Genomic DNA, 17,266 nt, shown 5'->3' on the forward strand with positions numbered 1-17,266 from the left:
TTTTAATTGACGTTAAGAATGGCCATTCCTCCTTTATTTTGGTTATCATTTACATGGAATATCTTTTTTCATGCTTTACTTTTAGCCTGTGTCTATAAATCTAGAGCAATTCTCTTTCAGATCACATATATTTGGATCTTACTTATTATCCACTTAGTCACTCTATGTCTTTGGACCAAGGAGTTTAATCTATCTATCTTTAAAGTTATTATTGACAGTGAATGACTTACTATTGTCATTTTAAATTGTTTTCTATCTGTTGTGTAACTTTTTGTCTTTCTTTTCCTCTTTGCTATTTCATTGATTTTTTTTGTAGTGACATGTTGTGATTCCTTTCTTAATTTCTTTTGTATACCTTTTATGGATATTTTCTTTGAGGTTACCATGTTTCTTACATAAAATATTTTATAGTTAACAATCTATTTTAAGCTAACAACAACATAACTTCTATCACAAATAAATAACCTAAATTTACTTTTCTTCCCTCCACACTTTATGTTTATTGACGTCATGAGTGACACCTTTTAATATTATGTATCCATTAACACACTTTTATAGTTCACAGTTTTTTTATACCTTTGTCTTTTAACTTCTATGCCAGAATTAAAAGTGCTTTACATGGGGCACATAGGTAGCTCAGTCCATTAAGCATCCAACTTTGGCTCAGGTCATGATCTAGCGGTTCGTGAGTTTGAGCCCGAGTCAGGCTCTGTGTTGACAGCTCTGAGCCTGGAGCCTGCTTTGGATTCTGTGTCTCCCTCTTTCTCTCTCTCTCTCTGTCCCTCCCCGGCTTGCACTCACTCTCTCTCTCTCTCTCAAAAATAATAAAAAAAAATTTTTAAAGTGATTTACATGCCAGCATTATGGTATTCCAGTATTCTGTATTTGTCTATACATTTACCTTTACCAAGTGAGCTTTATACTTTTGTAGGGTTTTTTGGTTGCCTTTTAACCAAATTATTTCAATTTGGAGGGCTCCCTTCAGCATTTCTTGTAAGGTAAGGCCAATGGTGAGAACACTCTCAGCTTTTGTTTATCTGGGAAATTTTGAAATTTCTCCTTCCTTTTTGAAGGATAATTTTGGCAGACACAGTATTCTTGGCTGGCAGTTTCCTTCTTTCAGTAATTCGAATATATCACTCCACTCTTGCGAGGTGAGAGAGCCTCCCACCTCCAGACCCTTAACTCACCCACGATTTCAAGTCTGTTTTGCACATAAAATGATAGTCTCAGGTTCCAGGGATGAGATTCTGGATCTTTGGGGGCCGTTATGTAGCCTGCCGCAAGCTATGTACCTGATCGACATTTCTAGACACTCAAATATTCTTACATGAAGTTTTCTTCAAACAATCTGAAGAAGGACATTTGCTAGAAGGACATTCATTTCAAAATGTTAAATTATCCAAACATTTAAATTTTGATATACCTGACATCATCTGACTGGCCTGAATCCCTCTTTCCCTCAAAAGTACTTGCAATGTATGAACTTAACAAAGAACTTGAAATATGATATTAGAAAAATTAAATTAAATGAGTTTTCTGTCAATGATATGTCAACAAAATGCGTTAATTACCCCTCTAATCATGAAGTCACTGATTGTGTCCATAGTAGGATGAAATGACAGAGACTATAAGAAAACTCACCTTTATTTCACTACTCTCGCTTTCCAAAGCAACAATCTATATTATCCTACTTCTTAAAGAATTCCTGAAAGTACTTAACCTCCTTTCTAAATGCAAACTTCAAAATTTGATAATGTTTCTAGAAACAACTGTCCTATGGATTTAAAAGCAATATATATTCTTTGTAGAGAAGAATAAAATTAAAACCAGAAAATCAGGGGCGCCTGGGTGGCGCAGTCGGTTAAGCGTCCGACTTCAGCCAGGTCACGATCTCGCGGTCCGTGAGTTCGAGCCCCGCGTCGGGCTCTGGGCCGATGGCTCAGAGCCTGGAGCCTGTTTCCGATTCTGTGTCTCCCTCTCTCTCTGCCCCTCCCCCGTTCATGCTCTGTCTTTCTCTGTCCCAAAAATAAATAAACGTTGAAAAAAAAATTAAAAAAAAAAAACCAGAAAATCAGATAGATTATTCACTTCTGATCCTCCCAGAGTTTCTTCCCCATAGAAACTACAATTAATTACAAAAGTTATGATGATTATATACTCCCTTACAAGCTTCATTTTTGGTCAATATACTCTGAAAACATTATCTAATTTATCTAATATTTTTTAAAGATTATGGCCCATTCTATCATTGAAAGGTATCATGATATATTTTACCAATGCTCTACTTTTGGTGAATGGCAGGAAGAATAACAGCCCCCCAAAGATGTTTGTATCTAATCTCCAGAACCTGCAAATAGGTTACCTTGGTCAATGAGACTCGGCAAATGCGGTTAAATTAATGATTTGAGATTTAGAAGTGATCCTGCCTTAAGTGGGTGGGCCCAATATAATCGCAGGGGTACCAGTAAGAGAAAGGACGATGCAGAAGAGTCAGAGTCAGATTCAGAGAGAGATCTGAGAATGCGATAGTCCTGGCTTCGAAGAGGGAAGGGGGTCACGAGCCAAGGAATGCAGGTGGCCTCTGGAAGCTGGAAGAAGTTAAAATACAGATTCTCCCCTAGAGCCTCCAGATGGAGCACAATCCTGCCAATACCTTGATTTCAGCCCATTTCAATAAACCCAGTAAGACCAATTCCGACTTCCCAGAACTGGGAAGAAAAAAAAATACCCTCAAAACAATAAATATGTGCTTTTTTAATTCACGAAGTTTGTTGTTATTTGTTAGAGCAGCAATAGGAAGCTAAGGCGTCACTATTACCAATAGCATGATAACAACAATCATTTTAGATAAATCTTTGTAAAGGATGTATTGTCAACATGGTATCCAGAAGGTCTGAAGAAAACTAAAAATGCATCGGTAACAAGTAAGACGACTTATTCTCTGTTTCCCAATACCAGGTATTATTATTTAATTTTTCTGATAATTTGACAGTAAAAACAATGGCATCATTTAAATTAATTGTCTTAGTTCAGTAGTGTGGATGAACATATATTTACACGCTATTAACCATTTGTATTCTTCGATGAAATATGTTTTCATATTTTGCTAGAATATGTATCCTTTCGTTGTTGAATTAATTCTGCCTTTATTAAAATTAGGACCTCTTCTCATGTAAGTGGTAAAAATTTTTCTCAGTTTCGTATTATCTTTTACTTTTTTAAGGTACTTCAATGAATAGAATTTAATATATATGATATAAAATCCATATATATTTTCTTTTGTGATCTCTTCTATTTCTTAGATACTTTTCTATTTCTTAGATACTTTTTGCCCCATAATAAATGAAATCTTAATCTATTTTTCTTCTGTTACAAAATAGTTTATTTTTAAATTTTAACTTTCAGTTCATCTGGAAGTTTTTTGGTAAAAATGTGACTAGGGACATAATTTTATATACACATATAACTACTTACATACACTTAATTCTTTTTTTCCCCTCTCTTTTCTGGTCCATTTGATATACTTTTTATGCCTGTGCCAATACTCTTATAGTATTAATTATTGTAGCTTCTCCATTCCCTCTGTTTCTTAACCTGAAATCAATTAAAGTACTAACTATCCATTCTTGGATTCCTATCTGTGCAGTCTGATACGGAAGGCACTTTGCTCACATACCTTTCCCATGTCAGTGTCCAGGGAAAATAAATTTATCTTGTTCTACACTGGATCCCTAAGGATTAGCACAGCGATTAGCAAATAGTATGACCCACTATTTTTGGCTGAATGAGTGAATTCATTTTAAAACCAATCAGGCAAAAGATTAGCTTGAAAAATGATATTTGCATATTTGAAAAACAAAAGCATAGAAATAAAATAAATGCAATAAGTTTTAAATATATGTATATATTTAAATATATGTAAATATATTTCCATACTTGCTATATAACCCAATTTGCAAAACAGGCAGAAACACTCAGCTGTTCTGGAATAAAAGACTAAGGTTTAGGAAGTGAGTTACAGGTTGTAAGCATGTCAGAACTGGAAGTTCATTACCAGCTTTGTCTGAATACTTCATTGACAGGCAAATCAGTGCATTCCAAGGCAGACCAAGTACTCTTTGGAAAACTCTTGACTTTTGAAAAGTTCTTTATACTGAGTCAAAAAACTATTTCCTTATAAACTGAAATTCATTGACCTAAATCTCCCTCTGAACCACAAAGCAAGTTTTCCTCTACCAGATAACCTTTCAATTTGTATTTGAATGAAATCATCATATTCTTATCTGTAAACATTTTTTTCTAAAGTTGCTGTTTCCCTGGATGTTAAAAAAGAGAACAGGGGCACCTGGGTGGCTCAGTTGGCTGGGCGTCCAACTTCACTCAGGTCATGATCTTGCAGTACATGGGTTTGAGCCCCGCGTCGGGCTCTGTGCTGACAGCTCAGAGCCTGGAGCCTGCTTCGGATTCTGTGTCTCTCTCTCTGCCCCTCACCCGCTCACACTCTGTCTGTCTCTGTCTCTCAAACATAAATAAACATTTAAAAATTAAAAAAAAAGAGAGAGAGAGAGAACAGAAATTAGATCTTTGAATTCTAATCGAGTCTGAAGCCTACTCCGGTGCTTACCTTGGTTGGAATATCTACTCTAGTCAAACAGTCCACCACTAGGGGGTATTGTGTGCAGGGACAGACTTTAGGAAGTGTGACAGTGGCCATCATCATGATCGTAACAGCAGCAGTGTCAGCAGTATGTTCATAAACAGGTGTGTAGCCTTAATAGGTGCTAGTCCCGTTAGAATTGTTTTAAAATATCAACTCATTTTATCCACATACCAACCTTAGGAAGTTGGCAGTGTTAGTTAAGTCCCTTTCACTGATGAGGGACTGAGGCAGACAGGTTAAACTTGTCCAAGGTAAGAGAACTAGAAAGGGGCAAGGGTGCCTGGATGGCTCAGCTGGTTAAGCATCTGACTCTTGGAACCGACTCCTGGTTTTGGCTCAGATCGTGATCTCACATTCATGGGATTGAGCCCTGCATACGTCTCCTCACTGATGGTATGGTGCCTGTTTGGGTGTCTCTCTCTCTGTCTCTGTCTCTCTCTCTCCCTCTCTCTATGTCCCTTCCCTGCTCCTGCTCTCTCTCTCTCTCCATCTCTCCAAATAAATAAACTGAAAAAAAAAACCCAACAATATAAAGGGGCAGATACCACATGAAACTAACCCAGTGAGTTTGACCCCAGAACCCGGGCTCTTATATCCACCACACTCTGTTGTCTCTCCATCTAACATCTTCATGGTTTATATACTGGGTTTCATCGTTGATGTTTTATATCAATGAAGTGGGTTTTTTCTTTTTCTTTTTCTGACACTTATTTGAGGACTACCAGTCTGGCTGAAATACTGCCTAAGGAGATCCTCTCTGGTCACTGTACCAGAAGTAAGGAATTCAGTATGGTTTTTCTAACATAAGCTCTAGATGAGACTGAAATTATTTTTGAATTTCCAATTCAATAATCAATACCTCCAACTCAACAATCTCCTATCAGTACTAATTTGTCTGGTCTTCAAAACGCTTGTAAGTAGAAGACTCCAGCAATTTGGTTTGACTGTCAATCCCCCAGGTCAGACAGGTACACTGCTGTGATTTCTGTCAGCCTGTGAAACCTGGTTTTGTCTTGCCACGAGTTCCTACTTTCTTTTCCCTTCTCATTCCCATCCAGTAAGTGACTGAAAACTGTTTTCCACATCATTTAGTTCCAAGAAAGAAACATGTAAACTATAAGCAGACTTAAAGATTTACATACATAGGAAGTTGAGAGCAAATCCAATATATCTATTTTATCTGAGCTTACTGTCTGCTTTTGTTTTAGGCAAACACAGATTCTTTTTTTTTTTTTTTTTTAGAGAGAGAGAGAGAGTGCACGAATGGAGGACAGAGGCAGAAGGAGAGAGGGAGGGAGAAAAAGTGGAGGCTTGGCGGGGGTGGGGGGAGAGAGAGAGAGAGAGAGGGAGGGAGGGAGGGAGGGAGAGAGAGAGAGAGAGAGAGAGAGAGAGAGAATATCTTAAGCAGGCTCCACACTTGGCCCAGAGCTTGACACGGGGCTCACTCCCACAGCCCTGGGATCATGACCTGAGCTGAAATCAAAAGTTGGATGCTTAACCAACTGAGCCACCGAGGTGCCCCAAGATTAATTTTTATGTGTGCATTAAATATCAAAGAATTCATTATCTAGTAACCTCAGTTTTTGACACCTTAGCTTCAAGTCACAGTAATAAAACTTCGAACACAAAACACATTCACTTTGGAAATCAATGGTACCAGATCCTAGACCCTCTCCATAATTTATCAAGACGCAAATATAATCCCTGTCTAATAAGTTACAAGAGGGTGTATTTGTGAATAAGACTGTCTCTAGCTCAGTCCTCCAGAGAGTTACTGAAAAAGCCAAATCACTTAGCAAAATTAGTGGTTTGGATATTTGAGATCTAATTTTCTAATCAGTTTCCACGTTGCACTGTCCTCTATGAATCTGTCCCGCAGAAGTGAAATGCTTACCCCACTTTCTTGCTCACTCACCAAATGAAACTGATGGAACACAGAACACCTTACCAAGTGGCTCTCAGGTGAGGAAGTCTGAATCACGGATCAGAAAATGATCTCTTGGTCATACAGCAGAAAGTGGTGGAGTGGTGGACCGGTTCCCCATGTTGAGGGGCCTTAAACGGCTATGCCAAACTAAAAAAAAGTTATAGTCAGAGGATAAGACCATCTATCCCCTAAGGGAAGCAGTGGGCTAGGCCACACACTCATCATCACAACACTTTGGAGCCAACAAATAACCATAGACTTAGCAAGGATGAAAAGTTCCTCAGAAACCAAGTTGATGAGGAGGGACAGAGCGATACTTAAAAACAGATCAACAGGTCACCAAATCTTTGAGCAATTCCCTCTCCTCTCTCTCTCTCTGGGGGTCTCCCCTTCCAAATGGAGTAGGACAAAATGATTTGATGGGTGACATCAGCTGAGGATCGAGGAGCCGCGTGTCAATCGCCTTCCCCTGTTGAAGGCTGGCGCTACTGAGAATTTCGAGTCCCAAATGCAGACTGCGTGACCGCGGAGATCACTCCTTTATTGGTTTTTAATATTTATAAACTTGTTTATTATTTACATGCAAACTTATTTATGAGAAGTCAGTTTTGCATACCACACAGATGATTAGTGAAATGCAATACAGCAGTCATCTTTCAGAGCTCCTGACCTACATGTTTCTTTCTGTAGACTTGGAGATACTGACCATATTGAGACGTGTGTGTGTGTGTGTGTGTGTGTGTGTGTGTGTTTAAGAGAAAGAAGACAGTGAAGAGACAGAGACAGAGAAGCTAAGAGAAAGAATGGAGTAATCCTCAGATCCCGAGGACCACAGGAGACAAAGTGGAGGCTTGGGCAATTGGTTTTATCTTTGAGTTCACACATCCAGTAAACAGGCTTCTTTTCCTTTATAAGTAAATGAGATAGGAGTGCCTAATTTGGCTGAACCAAGCATGTGAAGTAGGGGGAAAAAATAGACTCTCTGTAAATGACTAAAGTTGGCCAACAAGGGTTTTCTTCACATTCTCTTCCAAACTTACCTTAGCTTATTTCCAAGCAAACTATGCTGCCCACTAAACACATCTCTCATCCACCTCTATTCTGGATTTTCTTATTTTACATCCTCTGTTTCTCCCTCACTTTATCTACTCCTCTGATATCCCTGTAAGGCAGCATCCCATAGGGTAATCCCTACTGGCTCTAAACCTGCATTTAAAATCTTTATCAGTTGGCACTAATGGTACCTAAGAAGTTTATGATGCATATCTTCCCTCTGTTTTGCCAAGCTGTTTGCAGACAGGGAGAGAGTCGGAATTCGTTCGGTAGCTTCAGAAGGCCTTGTATAAAGAATTTTAGTTATTTGAAATATAAAAATAGAGATAAGGTGAACACTTGCCTTTATTCCAATCAAAATGGCGTCCTTCCCATTCCAAAAATGCATTATTCGTTTCAGTTAATTTCCAATGAAACAGAGCAAAGGTAAAAGTACCAAATTAAGCAGACGATCTCTGCTTTCTCTTCTGAACTCCCACATACACTCTTCCTTCAGAGCAATAGAAGTCTGTGATATATGAAAGTCGGCTGTCTAAATGTCAAATAGATGTCTTGACAAATGGTTCCTGATGTCCACGATCGCCTCCTGTCACTTATTAGGCTCATGATTTCTTACAAACTTCTATTCTGTATCTAAGGTTAGCAATTTGGATGTAGCCTAAATATAGAGAATCTGTAGATTTTAAGGACATCTGTGGTAGCTTAAAATAATGCACAGTGAAAACATATTTTGTCCAGTGTAGGCTGAGATAAAACTAAAAAGAAAATGTCAGTTTTATCACATGAAAATATATCCTTGCCATCATCTTCTTAAGGATCTCTGCAGGCTATCCTGCAATAATCCAAAGCATTTTCAGATAATTCAATCATATTCCAAATGACGAATAAACTTTCAAGGGTCAATTCATGCTATATAGCTAATGTAACGGAAATTGATAAACTGTCTACTAAGGGCTTAAAGAGTTTAATTTTAATGGATCATTACTATTTTTCAAAACTAATTTGTAAAATGCAATTACATTGGTAAACATGAGGAAAGTGATATAAAGTCCTTTGTCACTTTTAGTTTATGATTTTTAAAATTTGCTATGAATTCTTCATTTCAATAAGTCAGTGACATTGATTGAGCTCTAAATTGATACTTCAGAGTTAGGGAAATTAACTCCTTTCTCCTCTTAACAACTATATTGGGGGGAGGTGCTCAGTCTCACACACCTGCTTTGTCATATTTCTTATTTTATGGCCAATCTTTCCCAAATTTTAAGTGACATTATATTTGAGAGAAGCATAAATATTTTCAATAAATACTCCTTTTCCTAAAAATTTTGCTATACACTATGTCCAAGGGTACATGCTTTCCACTTTGCAAAGTAGGAAATTCTTTCTGTATAACTTGGTGGAAATGTGTGCCGTTTTTTACCTTTTCATTTATATAGAAATCAGCAATTTTAATTAATACAATAACAAATATAATGTACGGCCAATATTTTATTCAAGACATTCTGTCTGTAGCTGATAGATTATAAAAATTTTTAGCAATAGGGTATATTTTCTGATATTGGAGTTGGAGAAAAGTTGTCTTCTACCTAGAAAGTTGTCCAGGTTGACTGAGCGTTGTCTTAGATTAGGGTCTTAGAATGAATTATACCAGGTCAGTAGGAACTGGCTCTGGGTAAATAAGAAATGTCATTAACCTTTTCGATGGAATTCTAAGAGTAAAAAGCAAAGTCACTCTCACCAGCCGTATTAATTACTAAGATCTGTAACTCCAAACCCATCTTACTCCAGAAAAAGTATACATAAATTAAGCGGATTTGAATTTACTCTGAATGACAAAATAAAGCAACATGAAAAATATTGTAATTGCACAGTATCAAGAAGCATGAAACCCATGCAAGAAGTTGTAGGGGAACAGATGCTATGCTGGCTAGTGCAATAGAAAGTCTACTATCAGCTGGTATTACAAAATACAGCGTAAAAACAAGTTATTTTCTTTTTGTGGGCATTGTATCACTCAATAAATGAGCTGACTTGGGAATTTATTTGGAGCTAAATTCAATCCTCAACACTCGTTCTCTCTGATAGCAACAAGGGACTGCAACTTAAACAGCAAACTCTTTTACTTGTAGACCATGTGTGAGTTACTTTTTAAAAAATATTAAAATTCAGTGATCCCAGGATTCTGCATTTTATGAGTCAAACGTACGTCTTAAGTATAACTCATGGTTATAGCAAAAAGGTGCTCAATATTTCTTATGATTTGTCACTAACTGAAGTTAATAAGAACCACTCCCAAAGATTAATTAGGAAGTCCACATCACTTCTGCGAGGCAGGAAAGAAAGACAGTATTACACCCAGAGCTGAATGGGTGTGTTTAGAAGGTGAGAGAACCCGCAGGATTCTGCTAACTGCCTAGAATTAGCAGCAGTGTCTACGTTCACACCTGGCTCTGTTCTTTATCCTCTGTTCTCTTCTATTAGAACAGCTTCTGCTCAAATGAGAAGAGCCAAAGAAAGGCAAGCATTGCGTTTAACGGTGACTGACTTTTGGATAAAACTTGACAGTCAAATTGAAACACAAATCAAGCCCAGATTCAGCTGGCTTCCAACCTTCTGCTATGTGTCCTGTATTCATGGTAAAGGTCAAAGGTATCTCATCTCAGGTGTATAACCCAAGGGTATTTATTTCTTCACCTATAACTTTGCCTCACTGGACTTTAGACCCCTGTTTATTCAACACGCAGCAGTGCGAACACATACTGTCAACGTAAGAAGCGATAGGAGGGTGACTCACATGGTAAAGACGTCAAGTGTATCTCCAGCAGTTCTTGCCATCTCAAAGTAGGTTTGCAGGATGTTGACAGTTCCAGAGAGCGCTTCATGACCACAGCCACAGAAGAGGGCAACCCCAGCGTAGAGCAGGATGGTGGCAATCAGAGAGGCATAGGGAATGCCTCCCAGGCATTTAATACAGCACTCAAAACACCCTGCAGAAGACCGACGGGAAAATGTTAGAAATTTATATTTTTTATTCATCTAATTCAAAAAAAAGTCAGCATTATGGGAATGTATATTTGCATTTAAAGATGACATCAGGTCAACACGCACATCCAGTCCTAGGCTGCCCTGGGGGCTATAAAAATCAGGTTTCTTAATTATATGCCCATCCTCCACAAATAAGAGAATATTTACTTCCATTGTTCTATCCCCCAGACCAACAGATGCCCTTCCTTCCCAACTCAGACTTCCCACAATCTTCACAACGTGCATACATATCATTCTACCTTCACTTTATTGCTGTCAGTTTCACATGCTTGAGTTTGTATTTCAATGACATTTACTCTAAGGAACTCCCTGTAGCTGTGTTTTTAAAATAGTGAGTCAAAACCTATTCAATGTGAACCTAATTTAGTGAACTTCAACCAGAAATTTTGAGAAGTTTGAGAGAAAAGACTATCTGAGAACATTGCATGTAGCAAGGCAAATTATATTAGAATCTTTTGAGTTAAGAGGGTAGTGTACGTTAGCTTTGTAGTGACTCAAATGCAGAACCCAGTTCTTGGCTGTGGTGCATGACAGAAAGCAACGAGAACGATACGGGCACAGGAGAAAAGAAAGACGAGGACGGGTAAAATCTTGACTCTATCACTTTATGTTTTTCAGTAGGTTTATTCTTTTCATTTCATCGTTTGTAAAAGGGTGACAGAATTTCCCTCAAATCATTCTTTTTAAAAAAAAATTTTTTTAACATTTATTTTTGAGACAGAGAGAGACAGAGCATGAACGGGGAGACTCAGAGAGAGGGAGACACAGAATCCAAAACAGGCTCCAGGCTCCGAGCGGTCAGCACAGAGCCCGACACGGGGCTCGAACTCACGGACCGTGAGATCATGACCTGAGCCGAAGTCGGCCGCTTAACCGACTGAGCCACCCAGGCGCCCCTCCCTCAAATCATTCTTGTGAGCATTAAGTAGGTAATCACACTACTGGGTATTTACTCAAAGGCTATGAAAACACTAATTCAAGAAGATATCTATGCACCCCTGTGTTTGTAGCAGTATTTATTTACAACAGCCGAATTACAGAAGCAGCCCAAGTGTCCATCGACAGATGAACGGTTAAAGAAGATGTGGTGTGGATATGTATATACATGTGTATGTGTGTGTGTGTGTGTGTGTGTGTGTGTGTGTGTAATGAAATATTATTCAGCCATAAAAAAGAATGAAATCTTGCCATTTGCAATGACATGGATGGAGCCAGAGTATATTACGCTAAGCAATATAAGACAATCAGAGAAAGACACATACCGTGTCTTGATTTCATTCATATGTGGAATGTAAGAAATAAAACAAATGGGCGCACCCAGCTGGCTCAGTGAGGAAAGCGTACGACTCTTGATCTCAGGGTGATGAATTTTAGCCCCGCATTGGGTGTAGAGTTTACTTAAAAATAAAATCTTAGAAACAGAAGCAAACGAACAAAGGGAAAAAAGGAGACAAACCAAAAAACAGACTCTTTACTATAGAGAACAGATGGTTACCAGAGGGGAGGTGGGTGGGGGGATGGGTAAAATAGGTGATGGGGATTAAACAGTACACTTAACTTGGGAGCACTGAGTAACATAAGGAATTGTTCAAGCACCCCATTGTACACCCGAAACTAAAACAACATTGTAGGTTAAGTACATTGGAATTAAAATGAAATACAATTTAGAAGCGAGCTAATAAATACATATGTCAATACATAAAATAGTGCATGACAAACAGTAGCTACTCAATAAATATCATATCTACCATTGATAGACACACCTTTAACTATATTGAGATGAACTATGATTGTGTTGTAATGTGGTTTTCAAAAACACGTTGACTACAGTAATCACTTCTGTTTTTTAAAGCTTTGTCACGTTAGTCTTTTGAAAGATAACTTTTTGTTTAAGACATCAGGCTGTTAGTATCAAAAATAACTGTGAGAATTTGCTAGGTATCTTCTCAGGGATTAACTAGAATGCCTAAGTGTGTATGTTTTGCAATAAGACATATTGATGAGGTACTTTGCACCAGTTGCTGGTGAGAAAGGAAACACAAAGGGCTGCCAGGCCCAGAGCAACTCCTACGATGATCTCAGTTTCCCCTCCATCTACCTGTGTCCCTCCCTCCCCCTACGCCCATTCCAGAGATTTCCTCCTACTCTTCTCCTTTTGGAAATTCTTGATCCAATCTCCTTTCGTAATGCTGAAGCCTCTCAAAAACTCTCCATATAACTGACTCTTCCTTTCTGCAGAAGCAAATAAAAAATGAGATTGGAAAATGGACTGTTATTTATTGTACTTAAGTCACAGGAAGATCTGTGTGCACCTTATCTAGAATGCATATGTGTTTATAGTAACATATGATTCATGCAATAATTGTAAGCTTCCTGTGTGAAGTAACTCTACATTTAGAGAGTGGTCTAGACGGCTAATTTGAACACTGATCATTGGAACTGGCCTTCTTGAGAGAATTATGGCTCACCTCTTCTGCCCCAGAGGCAAATAAAAAGAAATCAGAACACCTCTGCACTTTCAAAGCAACTGTTATTACAGAAAATCATTTCCTAAACCTTATTCCCCCGACACACACACACACACACACACACACACACACACACACACACGTGCGCGCGCACACACAGAATGTGGGGAAGCAGAAAACGGTAGAACAGCTTGACACTTCATACGATGGGAAGCGATTTCACTAGCAGATGGATGAGACCAGAGTGTGTAGCCTCTGAATGTCACTGAACACAGTCTTGAGTGGAGATTAACAGGAGAGCAGAAAAATCTTTGAACTACTCTCTGTCTCTCCATGTTGTAAAATTTTCACCTTATTGATTATGTAAAGATAAAGGAAAACAAGAAACAAAATCAGTACCAACCCAAAGAGGAGTTACCCCTTATCTTGGGAAGCGCCCCAAACACTCCCATGATTTCAAACCCCATTGTGATTTCTCCCTACTACCGTTCTTGAATAATTTGATATAGGTATGGGGGCTTTCCTCTGCAGTCAGAGCTGTCAAAATCAGATTAATGTAATGTAGTCAACAAAACCCTTCGGAATAGAAGTCTAAAGAGAAAGAAAGAGTCCGAACATCAAATTCACAGATAGGAATTATCTTTGCTGGGTCCTCCTAAAGCTTTTAACAAAGCAAAAATAAAATCAGAATGAGGTCCAGGGACAAATGAAGAGGTAAGCCTATAGACGGTCATTAAAATGCCACTGACGACTTTTGATTAATTTTGTTCGTCTGAATTCTAATTCAGAGTCAGTTTCTACTTCTTTTACATTTTCCCAGTTGTGGTTTAGCAGTTACCAGTTACCTAGACTGTATACGTTCAGGAGGTGGCGGTGGGGGGGGTGGGGAGGGTTGTTAGTGTCACGGTCTATAGGATTAATTACAGCTTTAACTGAGCAGTGCCTTCTAAATTTCGACAAACATGAGAAAAATTTCAATACTGCGTTAAACCCAAATTGACGACCCTGAGTTCAACGGCATTTCTGAATGAATTTAAGGTCTCCAAATCGAATGGATTTTTTTTTTCCTCCCTGTTGAAATGCGGCCATTTAAATCCCTCAGAATTCCATCATCCCTACTGACAAATCCAGGTTTCTCTGAACCTTCCTCACTGCCACGTTAGGCTCGCTTCCTTCAATTTAAGCCCCAATCCTCTGCAAGAGTTTTACTCAAAATAAGAAACAGTAAGAATCTTATCATGCACATTTTGCACTTGGGATGGTCTAGATCCTAACTGCCCCCGCCCTGCCACGGGGCCCGAGTTGCCTGTTGGATTTAAAAGAAGACTCTCAGAACTCCCGTCGGGGGAAGCGGAGCATCACTTCAGCCTTCTCTCCAGCTGCCAGAATCCCACAGAGCTGCTGGCAGGAGAGCATCTCTCCACCCACAGTGAGAAGGAGCCTTGGCAGAGCAGCAGAATCACCATGGCAACCGTGCTCTGGGGCCCGGGACGTGCTCCCAACAATCATCCTTTAAGGCTGAGGCTTCCGCTGCCTCCCACCACCACGTTTTCACTGCCCCTCAAACGAGAAATCACTCCATTTAGTGATGATCGGTGAGAGCGTCATACGCGGAGGGCCGGCACGGGAGAAAAATAACATTTCTTGAGAAAATCTCTATAAAGACAATAAAGATGAATTTGCACAGCAAACGCTTTCAGTACAAGCTGTGAGGAGAACAGGGCCACCGACTCTCGAACAGAGCCGATGGTTCTAATGCTGAACGTGGAATTTACACGCCGTCCGGTAGATACTACCAGTACACGCACAGAAGCACTTCTCACACCTTCTTACCCGGTTGCTGGCTGTATTTTCTCAGATTAACACTACGCCTTTAATCTCATATGAAAAAAATACATTGAAGGAATGACTGGACTTCCTTTTCAATACTCGGAAACATTAGCATCTGTCCAATATCTAGTGGGGTTATACACGGACTTGCCCCGATATAAAAATTCAAAGAAGACAGAAGCTCTGGACATAGTCCACATTTTTTTTTTAGAAGGATGAGATCTACGAGTACTTTACTTCCATTTAAACACTGTGAAATAAACACAAGCCTTTGCCACTGCTCTTTCCACAAAGTGCACCAAGATAAGTCAAGGGGAAAGAACGTAAGCCAACAAGACAAAGAGCCTGGAAGAAAGGCGTCTGGGAAGGGAGGCTAGCACGGTGGTGGATTCCAGAAAAGAGGTTAACAAATGATATGGGCAATTATTCATCGATAAATATTTCCTAATGAGTTGATGCGTTCTCTACTGAGCTATGATGTCACCTGGGTCACTACCACGTACCCAGAGAGGCCTGGGTTTGTTTGGGGGCTGTCCGTTGTGCTCCATCAGTGTCCTGGTCTGTCCCTGGGCCAATATCACACTGCCTTACAATATGTCTTGCTTTGTGGTGGAGAAAATTCCCCCAACTTGTTCATCTTCCTCCTGCGGATCATGCTGTTAATGGCCCTCCCACCTTACCACGTAAATTTCAGGAACAGTTTGTCTGTTTCCACAATTTAACTAATTGGAATTCTGATTTGGGATCTACACACTGATTTTGTATCTAGAAATTTCACAAACTTCTTGTGATGATCTTCTGAATTATTTTGATTCTGTGAATTACTTTGAGTTTGTTGATGATCATACCATCTGTGAAATTCTGAGCTTGCTTTCTTTTCATGATTTGTACCTTCTACTTATCTTCCTGTTGGCTTATTCCGTCAGGTACGATGCACGGAGACAAGGAGAAACAATGAAAAAAGGGAACCTTTTCTTGCTCCTGATAATAAAGAAAACACTTGCCAGGTTTTACCATCGAGTGTGATGTTTGCTGTTGGTTTACTGGTGAAGGAGGTCTCCTTAATTTTGAATTCCATAACATGCGTTTCCCCCATCTGTTGAAATAATTTTGTTGTTTCTCTTTATCTGCCATTTCAATAAGCTTTTCTAATTTAAACCAGCATTCCTGAGAAAAATCCAACTGAGTCATACTGTATTTTTCATACGTTGCTGAATTTGTCATGCTAACATTTTGTTCAATACTTTTGCATTTATCAATTCACTCCACAAATAGTTCCTGGGTCCTCACCAGGTGCCAGGCAGCATGCTAACCGCCAGAGCTGTGCAAGTAAGGAAGTAAACAAGGGCCCTGCTCTCTTTCTAGAGGTGGGAGACAGACAACCAGCAAGATGCAGAAGTAACACACGAGAGGTGGTGGAAAGTGCAGACAGAAAAACCCAAACAGGGAAGGGAAGTAGGGAACAGTGGAATAATGATCTCAGTTTTTTTCAGGAAAGGAATAACCAAGGTGACATTTTTAAAAAGACACGAAGGAGGGAAAAGAGCAGTCCCAGAGGGTCGGTGGGAGAAGAGGGTTTCAAACAGGAAAAGGAAATGCTAATGTCCTGAGGTAGGTGTGTGACTAGAGTCTCTAAGGAAAATTTAGGAAGCCATTGATGGTAAAATAGGTTGAAGCTGAAACAAAGGAATATAAAATGAGGCTAAAAACGTAATGGGTGAGGGTGGGGACATCTATGTTCATGAATGTGACTGACATCTAATTGTTGCTTTCTTGTTTTGGAATCAAGTTTATACTAGTCTTGTACAGTGACCTCCTTCTGTCCCTTGGGGCTGTGGGGTTGTTTGTGTCAGGTTTAGCTGAACAACAAATATTTGGTAGAACTAGCTAGTAAAACCATTCAGGCCACTTGTGTACTTTGGGGGAAGAATTGTAACTATTAATCTAATTTGCTAATATTTATAAAACTAATCAAGATTTCTCTTTTTTTAAGTCTGTTTACTAAGTTCAATTTTTATATATTTGTACATTCAATATAAGATTTAAAATTTATGATGAAGTTGTGTGCAATTTTGTTTTACAGTGTTTTTTAACAATTTTTAATGTTTATTTATGAGAGAGAGAGAGAGAGAGAGCACAAGCAGCAGAGAGGCAGAGAGAAAGGGAGACAAAAAATCCGAAGCAGGCTCCAGGCTCTGAGCTGTCAGCACAGAGCCCAACACGGGGCTCCAACTCATGAACTGGGAGATCGTGACCTGAGCCGAAGTCAGGTGCTTAACC

At 39.2% G+C, this 17,266-nt stretch overlaps 1 protein-coding gene across 4 annotated transcripts in view; it reads right to left on the bottom strand.

The window, feature by feature from the left end:
* GPM6A (glycoprotein M6A) overlaps positions 1-17,266 on the bottom strand; it is a 356,248-nt gene that overhangs the window by 34,632 nt on the left and 304,350 nt on the right. For all 4 annotated transcript variants that reach the window (XM_043557795.1, XM_043557782.1, XM_043557790.1 and 1 more), the window contains one exon: positions 10,438-10,630. In XM_043557795.1, the coding sequence (XP_043413730.1) occupies positions 10,438-10,630 (193 nt within the window). The remainder of the gene's footprint in view (positions 1-10,437; positions 10,631-17,266) is intronic.

Source organism: Prionailurus bengalensis, chromosome B1 (assembly GCF_016509475.1).
Source record: "Prionailurus bengalensis isolate Pbe53 chromosome B1, Fcat_Pben_1.1_paternal_pri, whole genome shotgun sequence".
In the NCBI taxonomy this organism is placed as follows: domain Eukaryota; kingdom Metazoa; phylum Chordata; class Mammalia; order Carnivora; family Felidae; genus Prionailurus; species Prionailurus bengalensis.